This window comes from Mustela nivalis (assembly GCF_964662115.1).
Source record: "Mustela nivalis genome assembly, chromosome: 1".
NCBI lineage: Eukaryota > Metazoa > Chordata > Mammalia > Carnivora > Mustelidae > Mustela > Mustela nivalis.
The window spans coordinates 144509536-144525929 of NC_139020.1; the positions used below are offsets into that span (position 1 = coordinate 144509536).

The following is a 16394-nucleotide window of genomic DNA, read 5'->3' on the forward strand; positions in this document are numbered from 1 at the left end:
AGCAATGTCTAGGAAAAACAGCGCAGACAGTCTATCACCCAGCAATTCCACTGAATGTAGTTTCCTGTGTACACCTAGAGGCACAAAAAGATATAGATACGAAGATGTTTGCTATAGCATTATGTCTAACAACCTAAATGTCCATCAGTAGAGAATTTCAACAAAGCAGACATCCATTCCTTAGAACACCATCCATCCATCCTAAGAAAGATTACAGTAGATCCCAGGTACCTAATAAGATCTCCAAAAAGATTTTAAAGATCTTTTTTATTTTATTTTAAAAGATCTTATTTTAAAGATCTTATTTTATCTTTAAAAAAGGCAGGAAGGACTATATGCATGATACAGTCCCATCCTTACAAAAACCACAAATACAGAAAAGACATATATCCTAACACATGCCTAAATCTACTTGAATGATGTGCAAGAACTATTAAGTGTAATTATCTCTAATGAGCATACGAGACAATAGAGGGGCATCTGTCCTTTTTATTTTATGCCCTTCTGTTGAGTTTTTCAATATTTTATTTATTTATTGGAGAAAGAGAGTGAAAGCACAAGCCAGCAGAGAGGCTGAGGGAAAGAGAAGCAGGCTCTCCGGTGAGAAGGGAGCCCAACGTAGGGCTTGGTCCTAGAACCCTGAGATCATGACATGAGCTGAAGGCACATGCTCAACCGACTGAACCACCCAGGTGCCCCAGTTCTGTTCTACGAAAAAAGAAAAAGATACACATGAAAAATAAAATCTAACTGCCCTAAGAGTTTATAAAATACTGATGAAATGTCCAGAACTTCTACCATAATTCCTAGAAAATAAAGCAAGCCAGAGAGAAAAAAGCTTTAGAAATAGGGCCCTACCTATGGTAACCCAGATTTTGCATGGGGATGTCAAAAAGGGTAAGAGCGAAACAGTAGTAAGCAAGTCAAGGAAAAGGAAGTCTCTTAAAAGAAAGAAAATTAACAGAACAAAATCATTATGAAGAAATCAGTTCAGGTTGTACTTGGAGGCAGAAGAGGGAGGTGTATGTAAGCAAGACATTTCCCATGGAAATGGAAATGTCTTTGGATGTGGAAAAACACTGTCAACTGGTACCGTGCCTAAATTGGAATTAGTGATATAAAAGGGGTAGTCCTTTGAGTGTTGAGGTCAACAAATATTTATTGCCCTGAATAAATTTATTTTGCAATTATTTTCTATATTCTAATGTTAGGAAATTCTCCAGATCATCCATGAAAATACCTACCTCCTGTCTCCCACATATCTGATCGAAGACCTCCTACCGAATCCCGAATTCACACTTGGATGCCACATTACCCGAGAATGTTCCTATACTTGGAACGCTTAAGCTCCTTGCAGGATACTTCGTCAGTGTGGGGTCTAGGTTTCATTTAAGGACACTGACAACAACAAGGCTCCATGAACAGAAAATCGGACTCTCCTGCCGCCACAGCAAAATCATGCACTCAGGCTTCCCAACAGACATTAACCGCTGCTGAACCCGACAAGGCGCAAAGCAACAGAAGGGTCTTCCCGGAAGCAGTTCCAGTGAGGTGCCTGCAGGCCTCTTCCTTCTACCTACAAGCTAATCTTACTACTCTGCTCTTGGTTTTAGATTTAAATGCAGCAGGACAATATGAATTCCAGTATAGTGGGTAACTTCAAAAATAGCATGAAAAACAGCTTCCCCAAAGAAACAGGTTAATTGGGCTAAAGGGCAGCTAATCCAAATTATTACTCCAATGCTTCCTTGCTCCCCGGTGAATACTTACCTTAGAACTCGTTTCCATGTGGTATTTGGCACAAGCTCGAAGCTGAGTCACCCAAAACTGTTTCTCCTTTGCATCAGCAGCTAAAATAGAGAAGAAACGGCTTGTAGAGATTGTTCCGAAATGTAGCCAACCTACTTCTACACCCACCTTAGCAGGTGGGGGAGCCCAGGGAGTGAGGTGGAAAGAGCAAAGGGAAGAAGGAAGGCAGATCACAATATTCTCAAGCAGCCCGTGCCTACACCAAAACAAACAAACAGACAAAAAAAAAAAAAAAAGAAAGAAAGAAAGAAAGAAATTTCACTTAACATCAACAGAAAATTCCCTCTTAAACCACATCACAAACGTACTCCAAAATGTCTAAGAACAATTTGGTCATTTTTTTAACCTCCTCTGAAAAAAGTCATTTCTCTCTCCTTTTTTTTTTTTTTTTTTTTTTTTTAAGATTTATTTATTTGACAGAGACAGAATGAGAACACAAGCTGGGAGACAAAGGGAGAGGGAGAAGCAGGCTCCCTACTGAGCAGGGAGCCCTGATGCAGGGCTCAATCCCAAAACGCTGAGATCACGACCTGAGCCAAAGATGCTGCTTAACCAACTGAGCCACTCCGGTGCCTGATCATTTCTACTTATTTAAAGAGGCAGCAGAGGGGCACCTGAGTGGAGCAGGACTCTGACATTGAGCCTGATGTGGGGCCCTGGGCTCAGGAGGGAGGCTGCTAGAGTCCTCTCCCTTTCCATCTCCATCTACCCCCTTCCCTGCACTCTCTCCCATCAATAAAAATAAAAAGCAGGAAAGGGAAAACGTGATTATTTTTAAGTGCCTCTGTATGTGTGACAAATAAGAGGCTCAGAGGATAGTTTTTCAGAGCCTTTGGGCATTTCTAGCATTGTACTGTGGACTTACCAGGATCTACAAAATAAGCATTCAATTGAATTATTTTCATATGTGTCCTCAATGACTCATGTTATGATTGGACAGAACAACATTCCAAACGCTGCTTTAGAGGTCCTCAAATTTCCCCCAAAGAGACATTAAAATACAGGCCAAGTGTATGGTCATTATCTTCCATCCACACTCCCACATCTCAAATAGATCACATCATTTTCTTAAACTCTCATGGACACATAACAGGTTCTAATAAAATCTAAGTCATCAATTTCACTGCATAACTAACTGCATAAATAGTTTAATATAACATTAACTGCATGAATGTTGACTAGGCAGGAAACAAAGATTCCCTTGGAAGTTATAATTGTTTACAAAAATGGGCCTCGGAGTCGTTTGTCAGTACAACTCAACTTCAGCTTGAACTTTCGGGTGAACAAATCAGGAGGGGTAGACCAGCGTTAAGCCCAGGTGAACTGGACTTCCAAAGGATTCTGCAGAAACTAGAGCCTTTTTCCTTTAGGAAAGGTGAAGAACTGCCAGTTCATGGCACCAAAAACACTCTCAGAAGCCGTGCAACTACTGACATCAAGACTCATTCAACTCTACACGTAGGTGAGACGTGCTCGAGTAAACCCAGATCCTCGGAGGGTGAGCCAAGGACCAGCCATATATCCACCGAAATTTATCCCACCTTTTCTGCAGTTGCTAACTTTAAGCTAAATTTAGCCCTTGCGATAATGTCACAGATAAAACTTTTGTATTTGCTATTAAAGCTACCCTTAAAACAACAACAACAACAACAACCAACAAACCCCTGGGGCATAATAATCCTGAGAATAGTATCAACTCGTAAAAGGCAAAATGAGATGGCTCAATTGTCCTATTCGTTGGATTTTTTTTTATTTGTGTGGGTTTGTGTCATTTTATAAACCACAGGCAGGGCGGGGGGTGGAGGGGAGGTCGGGGGAAATGCTATTAAGTTTTTCACCTGCTTTCGTTTCTGCTCTAACAATTTATTAAGCAATAAACAACAAAACGAAAGCAAGGACCATATAAATCTAGCCAGCTGGAACACACACTGTGAATCTCCAAAGAGAACATGAATCTGCCCACGTTTCTAGAAACTAAAAAACTTTTTTCAACTGTAGGCATTTTTATTTCATAGGTTCCTGGATTGTTTTATAGATTCTGAAATATGACTTGTGTATAGATAATAAAGAAACATTAGCTTATTCCATCTCTTGGCAGTAAAGCTTGGAGATGGAACCATGAAAACTGGACTCAGAGGCAAGGAGGCTGGGTCCTGGGTTTGGCTTTGCAGAGGCCAACTTATCGTCATCAGTTCCTTGGGGTTAAGGAGAGAAAGAGCCTGTTCTTTGTACTGAAGCCCCTACCTGGACAAAGAAAAATATAAGATAGGATTCTCAACTAACTCCCAACACTTAATACATACAAGTTCTTCCCTTCCTCAGACCTTAATAACACTGACTCCGTGTGTGTGCGTGTGTGTGTGTCTATACATGCATGTGCAAGCATACACCAACATGGGCATTTGGATTTTTTTTGTTATTTCATTAGAAGAAAACTTCTCCTGGCAATGCAACTATAATGGAATGATGGAAGAATGATCTAGCCATCCAATTAAACTGCTACAGTCAGGCCTGGCATTGCTAAAAACCTGTATGATGGACGTGCCTCTAAGGGGTGGCAGGACCTACAGTTACAGCTCAGTGAGGGGCTTCCATATAGACTTCAGTTTTCAAGAAGCAGAAAGAAGTGGGAAAAGCAAGACAAAAAAATTAACTCCACCCCAAGGAGATGGCTTCCTCACTAGACTCCAATACCATACCAGAATAAATACAATGTAAGTGACAGGGCCCTTTGCTGAGAGATGGTTCTAGAGGAATTTGGGGTGGGGAGGGGTGCCTTGACCCTTGAAAGGCTTGTTTTGTCCTCACAGCACAGTCCCCACAGGGGACTGTAGTGAAGACTCACACTGTAAAGTCCAAGAAAATACACACTGAGCTAAAAGGAAAAATCTGAAATCTAAGAGCTGAGCTGGCTTTAGTGTCACTCCCCTTTCATCTGTCCTTAATTCTGCAGTTATTAAAGAAAGGCAATTCCTAATGTCAGCTCCATCTCCCCACCCTAGACATTAAGAAAGGCAGTGTCCAGGGGCACCTGGGTGGCTCAGTGGGTTAAGCCTCTGCCTTCAGCTCAGGTTATGATCCCAGGGTCCTGGGATAGAGCCCCGCATCGGGCTCTCTGCTCAACAGGGAGCCTGCTTCCTCCTCTCTCTCTGCCTGCCTCTCTGCCTATTTGTGATTTCTGTCTGTCAAATAAATAAATAATCTGAAGAGAAAATAAAGAGGATTCTCTTCTTTAAAAAAAAAAAAAAAGAAAGAAAGAAAGGCAGTGTCTGTTACCACAGAGTTCTTGAACACAGCAAACTGTTAAAGGGTATTAAAACACACACACACACACACACACACACACACACACACACACACACACAAAGAGAGCCATCCCCATGATAACTAGGGGTGCAGCCCCTGAGACCCATGTGAAGAGTTGGCAGGAGAACATACCTCTCAGTTTATACATCTCTCCGTTAGCGGAGTACACCACCAACATGTGGGGGGCTTCGTCGCTCAGGGACACTATGGCTCCAGACAGAGACAGGGCTCCCCGAGGCTTCTGGTGTTTGCTTTGCTCGTTCACAAAATACTGCAGGATGCCAGCCTCAAAATCCAGCACAAAGTACCTGCGCAGAGAAACCACAGTGCATCACTTTTCCTTCTCCAGCCCACTCCTCATGGCAAAGGAGGAAAGTGATCCTTAAATCAACGCCAAGGCTCTCAACTCAAGAAGGTCGAAACCAAAACTCCCTCCCAGGCACCCCAGAGAAGTCAGCCCATGAGCACAGAGAGAGTCCTGGGTTCTTAGGTCAGAATGGTGCTTATAATGGGCCACTGGGGCAAGGCAAGGACTGAGTCCATTCCGGAGTGGGTGGAATGCCCATTACCTTGCCTGGTGCCCAGGATACCACCGTAAACCCCCAAATGACCCCTCCCACACACACACACACAAAGGCAAGCAGGTGCACTGGGACACAGCCTCAGGTAACACACTCTGTAGGACTTCGCAGGAACAGCTAGCATTTCTAAGCCTCTAAGAGAGGCTGTTTTACACTCAGGGAACAGCAAGCTGAGCCCTGAGCTTCCTGCCAGTGGCCTGGGTAATCCTAAGGAGACAGAGCTCCAGGGGTCACCGGTCAGAGAACGAGGTGCACACGCCAGCAGGTCCTCCAAGAACTCGCTCTGACCTAGGAAGTCACCATAACAACCTCCCCTTCTCTACCAGGAAAAAAAGGTCTTCGTCTGAGATGCAAGTACTTCCTGCAGTCTAGAGGCGCACAACAGCCCCTGCTGGTTTTTCCACCTTCTTGGTTTCTGTTCCACTCACACCAGCCTTTCCTCTCCGCCCTCAGAGTCCCCAAGTCATCTCCCATACCAAAGGACCTTGGATCATGCTGTTCCTCCCTGTCTAGAACAATTACTCCAAGGGTGGCCCACAGATTGTTTCCAGTCTACAACAGCTTTGCAGTTTGGCTTTGCTTCAACATCCCACCACCCGATGGGTGAATCAGTCTCATTGAACAGCCTGGATGTAGCCCCATACACATGGCACACACAAGCTACACACTAGTCACAAATCAACTACAATGTAACTGAGGGGAGGAGGAAGGGTCCTTCTCTAGTTTGAAAAACACCCTCCCAGAACGCTATTCTTTCTACCTAGATGGCAGTTTCTTTGCCTTCTTGCCATGTTAACTTCTCAGCCTTCAGGACCAACTCAAGGACCACCAACTTGAGAAACCTCCTCCCACAAGCTCTCATAGCACCTTGAAATCGTCCTTCCCAGCCTGCCCCCAGTGGGAGTCTATACCTGGAGCCTCTAATTCCACATTGACTAGAGGCTACACCCTTTGGAAGCAGAAGTAAGTTCCCCCCCAGTGCCCAGTACAGTGCCAGACACTTCACTGACATTCAGTGAACTTTTGTTCAATGAATCAATGAAGGGGGGGAACCCTACCCACCAAATTCCAGTTCCAAGCCAGGCACCAAAGGACCTGGTCACTACGGTGAACTCACAGAGGCACTCCAAAAATAGTTGGGTTTTTGAGAGATAAGCGGCAATACTCAACACGGGTCAAATGCTATACATGTACAAACTTAGGTTGTTTTCACAGGTTAATGTTAGATCGCACTATGTTCCTTGGAACAACATGGTAGCTTTTGCAAAGTAGGGTTTCCAGTGGTGCTGGGATAAGAAGCAAGTATCATCGTGGAAGAGGAAAAGAGGGCAGTGATGCCCTATACGATCCCAAGGTTCAAAAGCCATGTAGGGCCCGCAGGTGCATACATCCCATGCGTAAGTAACTGGCGTTCTTTAAACAAATAGATTTTTTTCCATTCCTGTTTATTATTATTTTTTCAAATACCAAGGTGCTGAAACATAAATATGTATGAAGTGGTTGGGAGCTAACCAGTTAATAAATGAAACTTAGAGATTTCTTCACATGGAAGCGCCGTGAATCAAGAAAGCTTACAACCCTCTGATCTAATTCATCCTCACAGTAGCCCAACAGTTAGACATTGTCATTCCCAATTTATGGATATCCTGAGACCCAAAGAAACTCACAGTGCAAGGGCAAGGCTTGGTTCGCTCCAGCATTCATAAACCTCCCTTTGATTGTCATGCCAGCCCTCCCTTGTCCCTTTCTCCAAGCCACCGCTCTTGAGTCACCTCTCTCAAACTTGCTGTTTATTCTCCCCACCTTCCTATCCCAACAGAGCCAATCCAGCAAGCTGGAAGCTCCCTCCCACAGCGCAGAGTGCCGCACGGCCCAGGTCCCAGTCTTCCAGAATTCCAATTCCTCTAAGAAATCTTCCTCTCATAATTATGTCTAACCTTCCAAGTAGCCTGGCCGAGACGGTTGGCCTCGCTTACCCATCTCCTTCCCTCCCGCACCTTAGACTGGGATGATACAGATTGACCTCTGGTTTTCAGGAGGAGAGAGGATAAATCAGACATCGAAATGCGTCACAGACAGGACTATTCCAAATTAAAGTCCCTACTCCAGCAGCACCCACATCACCTGGGAGCTTGTTTGAAATGTAAATTCTTGGGCCCCACTCAAGACCTGCTGCTTCTGAAACTCTGGGGGAGGAACCCAGGAAGCAGTGTTTTCAGCTTCCAGGTGATTCTGAGGCAGCTCAAGGTGGAGAGGCACTGACCTCCACACTGCCTGCCTCTTCTAGGAGACACTGTCAGAATATATTCCCCAGATTCCCCTGCAGTTAGGGTGTTGCCATTGGAGTTTTAGCCAATAGGATGTGAGCAAAAGCAATGCAGGCTTGACCCATAAAACACACATTCTCTCTCTCCCGCCCACGGACATACACACTCACTCTCACACACTCATCTTCTCTCTCATACACACACACACACACACACACACACACAGGTTGGAAATGGAGACAACCTGCAGGTGAACTTGGGAACCCTGCAACAATTATGGCAAAGAGATAAGGGACCTGGGTCCCCAAATCTCCACCTGGGAGTCACCTGCTAAGAAGCACCCACATCAGGCTGGTATAGGAATAAGAAAGTTCTGCTGAATTAGGCCATTACAATCAAGATGTGTTACAGCAGTTAGTCTTACAAATTCACATACAAACAAACAAAAAGTATTTCTATGTTCACATCCTACTTAAAAAAACATTCTTTTAAGATTTTACTTTTGAGGAATCTCCACACCCAATGTGGGGCTCAAACCCACAACCCTGAGATCAAGAGTCACACACTGCACTGACTGAGCCATCCGGGTGCCCCCATCCTACTTAAAATTTGGTCCGACTTAGGGACACCTGGCTGGCTCAGTCACTTAAGCATCCACCTTTGACTCAAGTCCTGATCCCAGGGTCCTGGGATAGAGTCCCGCATTAGGCTCCCCGCTCAGTGGGAAGCCTGCTTCTCCCTCTGCCTGCCACTCCTCCTGCTTGTGTGCACTGACAGATAAATCAAATCTTTTTAAAAAATAAACTTCTTTAAAAAGAAAAAAAAAGAAGAAGAAAGAAGAAGAAGAAGAATTTGCCACAATTCTGTGTGGCAAAAACAAAATTTCCCCCACCCAAAAAAACCTCCTTCAACAAGAGAGCAGGGTAATGTCTGAGCTGCCAATGATCAAATTATTTAAGTGCTGACCCTGCCCGCTCTTTAGGGGTAAACGTTTTCAACTTGACCTATATCAAACGTCATTGTGACGTAGCCAGGCAGACACGCTCCCGGCAAGGCAGAACACTAACAGTAACACTCCTTACAAGTGTAGGGAAAAACACTGGGCTCCGACCAGAGCACTCTGTGTCCTCCCCACCCTCCCGGGCCAGAGCTGCAGCATCCCCTGTCCAAAATCATACCAGCTTTCCTGGGGGAAGTAGAAGAGGAAAGAGATCAGAACAGGCTTCAAGGAAGAGGCATGCGCCATTGGCTGGAAAGGAGAAAGGGTTTGACATCTTTCTCCTTATTGCTTCTACCGACTCTTCATTGATTAGGAAGGTGTCAGCTTTCCTCACTCCCAGAGGCAGCTTCCCAAATGCATCCTGTTTAAACAACTCACTGTATATTTGCAAAGACATTATTCAGAAGCTGATGCAAAGAAATGAATTCGATGTTGTTCTTTTGCCTAATAGGGATGACAATAAGCAAATGATGTCCCATTATGCAGGATATGGGGACGCATTAATGATTTTTCATAATATGTATTTCAAACCTACATCTTAATTTTAACCTGTCACAGATGGGGGGGGGAACCACTTCTACTGCGTTCTAAAATAGTTTAAATGCAAATGTGCAGGTTTGAATCATGAGCACTAAGGAAGGTCATCAATAATTTACTCCCCTTCTAAAGACAACGAGAAATTATTGTGTTTGGAGAGAAGCCATGGAGTACAAGCAGATTAAAAACTATAGCCAACTCAACAAAGTGTCCCTTCAGGCCGGCCTCTGAAAGGTAAGTTAGCTTGTGTCACGGAAGGGGAGAGCTGTCCATACGGCATTAAGGAGGGCAATCCCGGTTGGTCACATCCCCTGGGAGGAATGAAATTAAATTTGGTTTCCCACTGGGTCATGGCTCTGTCAGTTACTGCTGTTCGGAGCCTGGAGCAGTATCTGAAAGTCACAGCTTTCCTGCTAAATAGGAAAAGTTAGCCATATTTCTAAATGAGACTTTCTAAGCCCAAGTGAAATTGCTAGATAAAATCCTGAAACATTCTTACAGGTTTTTCCTCCTAGAGAAATGATTAAGACAAACTTAATTCTACTCTTTTTTTTCTTTTTTTTAATTAATGTCTTCAGGCTTTAGCGTGCAACCCAATGTGAAGGTAAACTTCACTGTACACAGAGCGAGCCTGTATTTTTCGCTGCATTAACAAAGCAAAGAACATGGTGGGGAGAGAAAACCAGGGGAGAACATAAACCCGCTTGGAGAGGCGTCTTCATTGCTGGCAGCCCAGCTTCCTGGGGACACCACTGGCCAGTTCCGAAGCCAGGAGCCACGGCACGCAGCAGGTGCCTTCCCTGGAAGGACGGAGGACCAGCCCCTGTACTGCTTATGTTTCAGGCAAGCCTCACCGCTTTAGATACACCACACACGTGCACCACTCCACCCTTCATATACACACTCACAGATGTGGACACTCACATGTTCCCACAAACACACCTGCACACTTATACAGATACTCACGTTCATACCTCTGCATTCATGTCAACATTCTTGAACTCACACCACACTTCTACCTACTCGGACATGCACACACTTTCACACTCCGCTGCACATGCACTGACTTTCACACACACACACACACACACCCCAGCCGCAGCCCTTTCCTAGCACTGCCTTCCAATTCTTGCATCCCCCAGGTTATCTGTCTACACCTGTAGCTTCTTGATCTCACCCAGCTGCCTGACAGTTTCATTAAGGTCCAAGTTTAGCATCTGAAAGTTGAAAAATCCATTTTTATATTGGGAGCAGGGAAGAACATACCCTAAAAGCACAGCAACGTCCATGAGGCCAAACTCCAGCCCGGAGCAGAAATGTCACGGGAAAGGTTGGGGGGGCGTTGCTTTGAGAAGAAGTTCACAGATGCAGACAGGCAGAAGGTGCAACAAAACCACAAGAGAATTATAAAGAGAAAAAAATGCAGTGTAAAAAACCTTCCTTTGAAGACAAACTTAGTAGACAGGCTGGTCCTGACAAAAAGCTAAGTCACTCCATCTGAATTGAAAGGTGAAAAGTAAAACGACAAGAGTAAAGGCCCTAGGAAGAAGAGGTGCTCACCTCTTGACGGCAGCTGAGCAGGCACCTTTCATACCTGTGTTATCTCCAATAGGCTGTCAGGACTCTTCTCGTCTCCCCGGAGGCTCAGTCCCTCATCTCCATGCCTGATGCTGGGGCCAGAACCTCAGGGACGCCCTGCCTGCCAGACCCACCACCCCCAACCTCACATGAATGAGGAAAGAGGACCCAGCTCCCGCTGTCCACAGGTAGTCAGGCAATCCTTCCCACGGAGATGGGTCTCACCTTCCTCAGGCACCCTGTCTTGAGAAGCACCTGCCCCCACTGCTGGAACTCACCAGACACGGCAGGCTGGAGACATCTGAGCAGCGGCCTTACCCCCACTAAGGACAACACTGTCGTTGGTCTTCCACTTAAGATGCTTTCCTAGGTTGGATTATTTGCTGCCCGACTCTTCGGGAACCCCAGCGCACACCCCACTGGTACACCAAAATGGCAGAGACAGAGGACCCTCTCACAGAGGCGGGATTTCTCCACCTTGGGCATCCTCCCCTCCTCCATGGGCCCAAGCCGCAAGAGAACTTGACAGGTGTAGGCACAGAGCTCAAGGAGCAGTTCTTATAGCCCTACACACACTGATTACTCAGGTTTCAGCTGCCCACCCACCCAATTTCTATCAGTTGAAATATCATCATTTCTGTGTGCCTGGGTGGTTCAGTGGGTTAAAGCCTCTGCCTTCAGCTCAGGTCATGATCCAGGGTCCTGGATCGAGCCCACATCGGGCTCTCTGCTCAGCGGGGAGCCTGCTTCCTCCTTTCTCTCTTCCTGCCTCTCTGCCTACTTGTGATTTCTGTCAAATAAATAAAAGCTTTTTAAAAAATACATAATAAAAATATAATAAAATATCACCATTTCTGACACCTAGAATCACATTTCTAAAACTTCCAATCTACTGTTTACAGAAAAATTAAAATGAAAATCTGCAAAGCAAACTCGGTATATGAAGGAGGAGGGGAAATATCAAACTGTGGGTGTATTCTCCTAAATTCACCTTAAGTCTTCAAACCTGACACCGCCTGTTGACCACCTCCAGTGAGCCCTTCTCATCTCCAGAGAGCAGCGTATATAATTTCTCCACACGGAGTTGCCTCCTCAGAAGTGCCAGTCACACGTGAGAGGGTATTCATGCATCCCAGGGAGGCCCATAACACCTGATCATGGTGGTCTTCTCACGGGGAAGGGCTCACGCTCATAATCCTTAGAGTTTCTGACTTGAACAGAGAAGGGAAATCTTGTAGAACTTCTCTCACGGTAACCTGGAGAGGAAGCGCCAAAACCTTACAAACTCCAAGGCCTCCTCAATCCTAGCCAAACTTGAACGTCTGAGATCTGCTTAAGTCCTGTAACTTGCGACGATAGGATGGCCATGTTCCCTCCGTGAATTCCCAGCCCATTCAGAGATTCCGGGATGTAATGTGAAACTGTAGCTTAAGGAGGGGAGGGAGGGGGGCCTGCATCAGGCTCTCTGCTCAGCAGGGAGCCTGCTTCCCCCTCTCTCTCTGCCTGCCTCTCTGCCTACTTGTGATCTCTATCAAATAAATAAACAAAATCTAAAAAAAAAAAAAAAAAAAAAAAAGGGACAGGGAGGGACTTGAGGGGCCAGGCCCCTCCCAGTGGGTAGGTGGCAGTTTAATACACAAAGAGAATTTACACAGGAGGCCTGCCTTGGGCAGCAGCAAAACAAATCCACGTGCCCACCCTCCAAACCTTAAAGGTCATGGATACCGTGCAGGTGTCTCACTATCACATCACCATCTCAAGTCTGCATCCTTGGAGCAGCTTCTGGGAGCAGGAACCCACATTCCTAGCACAGGGGAGGAGCTGAGAGGCCTCTGGATGCCCAGGTCCAGCTCATGGGGTCAACTGGTGGTCACGTCCTCTTGATGACCATTCCAAGAGTCTCCACTACTTACTGTTTGACTTACGATCAGAGAAGTCCACCACTGCCACATGCATGCCCCAAAAGGCAGAGATTCCAACATCCTCCAGAAGGTGCTAAGTTGTGAGAGGGCCTTAAGGCTCATCACCAACCAGGGGACAAGTAGACGCTATCACAGAATCACAGAAGGACTTCGTCATTCCCAAACATTTGGGCATGCGATACAGGTCCAATTTCAATCGATCAGAAAAATTTAGGATATGGGCTGTGTATAGCACAACCATTATGTTAGTTTTCAGAAATCTTAAAGATAGAGAAGCTGAACCATTAGTAAAAACAACTGCTAATCTTCACAGAGCACTTTCTACATGCCATGGATTATTACCATATTAATTCATTTATAACTCCCAGCAGTTCTGGGAAAAAATGCGATCATAACCTCTTCCTACAGGGGAAAAAATTCAAGTGAAGAAAGAGTAACTTGTTCAGGATCTTACAAACAGGAAATGATGGGGCTAGATTTTAACGCAGGCAATCTAGTGATATAGTTCATAACTCTAAACCGTTAAGATACTCCTGTGGATTAAAATAGTTTTCACTGCAAAGAAGCAAAAACAGAGGATCAAAAATACATAAAGCAAACTGATAGAAATGCTTGTGTTCTCCTCAAGGATTTTGATGGATTCCTTCCTCACACAGGCAGCAACCTCTTCGACCTCAGCTGCAGCAACATCTTCCTAGGAACAACGCCAAAGGCAAGGGAAGCAAGGGAAAAAATGAACTATTGGGATTTCATCAAGATCAAAAGCTTTTGCACAGCAAAGGAAACAGTTAACAAAATCAAAAGACAACTGACAGAATGGGAGAAGATATTTGCAAATGACATATCAGATAAAGGACTAGTGTCCAAAATCTATAAAGAACTTAGCAAACTCAACACCCAAAGAACAAATAATCCAATCAAGAAATGGGCAGAGGACATGAACAGACATTTCTGCAAAGAAGACATCCAGATGGCCAACAGACACATGAAAAAGTGCTCCATATCACTCGACATCAGGGAAATACAAATCAAAACCACAATGAGAGATCACCTCACACCAGTCAGAATGGCTAAAATCAACAAGTCAGGAAATGACAGATGCTGGCGAGGATGCGGAGAAAGGGAAACCCTCCTACACTGTTGGTGGGAATGCAAGCTGGTGCAGCCACTCTGGAAAACAGCATGGAGGTTCCTCAAAATGTTGAAAATAGAACTGCCCTATGACCCAGCAATTGCACTACTGGGTATTTACCCTAAAGATACAAACGTAGTGATCCAAAGGGGCACGTGCACCCGAATGTTTATAGCAGCAATGTCCACAATAGCCAAACTATGGAAAGAACCTAGATGTCCATCAACAGCTGAATGGATCAAGAAGATGTGGTATATATACACAATGGAATACTATGCATCCATCAAAAGAAATGAAATCTTGCCATTTGCGACAACATGGATGGAACTAGAGCGTATCATGCTTAGCAAAATAAGTCAAGCAGAGAAAGATAACTATCATATGATCTCCCTGATATGAGGAAGTGGTGATGCAACATGGGGGCTTAAGTGGGTAGGAGAAGAATAAATGAAACAAGATGGGATTGGGAGGGAGACAAACCATAAGTGACTCTTAATCTCACAAAACAAACTGAGGGTTGCTGGGGGGAGGGGGTTTGGGAGAAGGGGGTGGGATTATGGACATTGGGGAGGGTATGTGCTTTGGTGAGTGCTGTGAAGTGTGTAAACCTGGTGATTCGCAGACCTGTACCCCTGGGGATAAAAGTATATGTTTATAAAAAATAAAAAATTAAAAAAAAAACTGATAGAAATGCAAGAAAAAAAGCAAATACAGTCAGATTGGGAGGTTGTAGAATCCTATCACCTATTAATTCTGTAGGATTGAACAGATATGCAGAAAATAGACATCCAAGACAACAGTCAGTTTTATTTTAGATTTTTCAAATAATTATATACACTGGCAAAAAATAGGGCTTTTTTTTTTTTCAAGATTTATTTGAGAGCTAGAGAGATTGAGAGAGAGAGAAAACTGAACAGGGAGCCTGATTTGGGGCTCGATCCCAGGACCCCAGGATCATGACCTAAGCCAAAGGCAGACACTTAACTGACTGAGCCACCCAAGCACCCGATAAGACTTTTTAAATGTGCATGGATAAATTTTCCAAAACACTGCCCAAAAAACCATCAAGTAGTAGAAATGTTATAGGTCACACTCTTTACAGTTCACAGGAAAATAGTGTATTAAAGACTTCAGTTTTTAAAAAATAAGTAGTATTAGTTTTAGTAATATAACATTTAAATGTAATTGGCATTTATGATTTATATTCATTTAGGAGAAAATAGGTTAATAGGAAAATTAGGAAAAGCTAGGAGAATAGGTTAGAGTGGGGAGGGCATGACAGAGGCAAAACCATAATAAAAGTATTGGCACATATTTCTAAATTTAAAAAATCTCTAGGAGTACCTGGGTGGCTCAGATGGTTAAGTCTCTGCCTCCGGCTCAGGTCATGATCTCAGGGTCCTGGGATTAAGCCCCACATCGGGCTCTGCTCAGTGGAGTCTGCTTGTCCTTCTCCCTCTGCCTCTCCCCCCCGCTTATGCTCTCAAATGAATAAATCTTTTAAAAAAAAAAATCTCTAAAGTAAAAAAAAAAAAAAAAAAAAAAAAATCCATAAATAAAACTGACAGCTAATAACGTATGGTTTAAAAAAATACTGCAGTATCTTGCCTTCTAAAAAGAATGTGTCTTACAGTTTGGATTGGCCATTCGCTGCTTACCAAATCAGTTAAGCAGCTTGTTAAAAATGTGGATTTCTAACTCCAACCCACACCTAGAGAATCAGCATCTTTGCAGATGAGGTCAGGAAATCAGGAATGCGAAATTTCAAAGTTTCCCTAAAACGCCCTGCAGGAGAGGAGCCAGCACAAAGTCACAGATGGAAGAAAACCTCACGGGTGTTGTTCAGGAGCCTGGTTTTCGGCTTCCCCCACCATCACTCACACAGCAAATGCCTGAGCACCTACACGCCCGGACAACCAAGCAGGATTTATTATTTATTTATTATTTATTTATTATTTAAGTGTGCGACGACCTCATTTTGTCTGCGTCTGAACGAGCCCAATCCCAGCTCCAAAATCACAACCACCCAGGCAGTGGGTTTTCTTGGCTCTGTCCCTTTGGAAGTATTTTTGAGAAAGATTTAAGGAAAAGTTCCAAAACTACCTGGCAGAAAGCTCCCAAGTAATCGGATCATCAAGCAACATTAGGCAGGTGCTCAGCTGTTCGTAGGGACCCGGGCTGAAAAACCCACCTGAAGATTAAGGAGCGAGCCACCCAGCGGCCTCTAGAACCACCTAATAAAGCACCAGCATAAGTCAACGT

General features: G+C 44.5%; 1 protein-coding gene across 5 annotated transcripts in view; it reads right to left on the bottom strand.

Moving 5' to 3' along the window:
• Positions 1-16394, bottom strand: part of OSBPL10 (oxysterol binding protein like 10) — a 313824-nt gene that overhangs the window by 199637 nt on the left and 97793 nt on the right. For 3 of the 5 annotated variants that reach the window (XM_082724181.1, XM_082724182.1, XM_082724184.1), the window contains exons 2-3: positions 5248-5423; positions 1771-1850 (exon numbers count right to left, since the gene is read on the bottom strand). In XM_082724181.1, the coding sequence (XP_082580307.1) occupies positions 1771-1850; positions 5248-5423 (256 nt within the window). Of the gene's footprint in view, positions 1-1770; positions 1851-5247; positions 5424-12069; positions 12330-16394 lie in introns of those variants that run through there. The other 2 variants (XM_082724185.1, XM_082724183.1) reach the window with 1 other exon arrangement.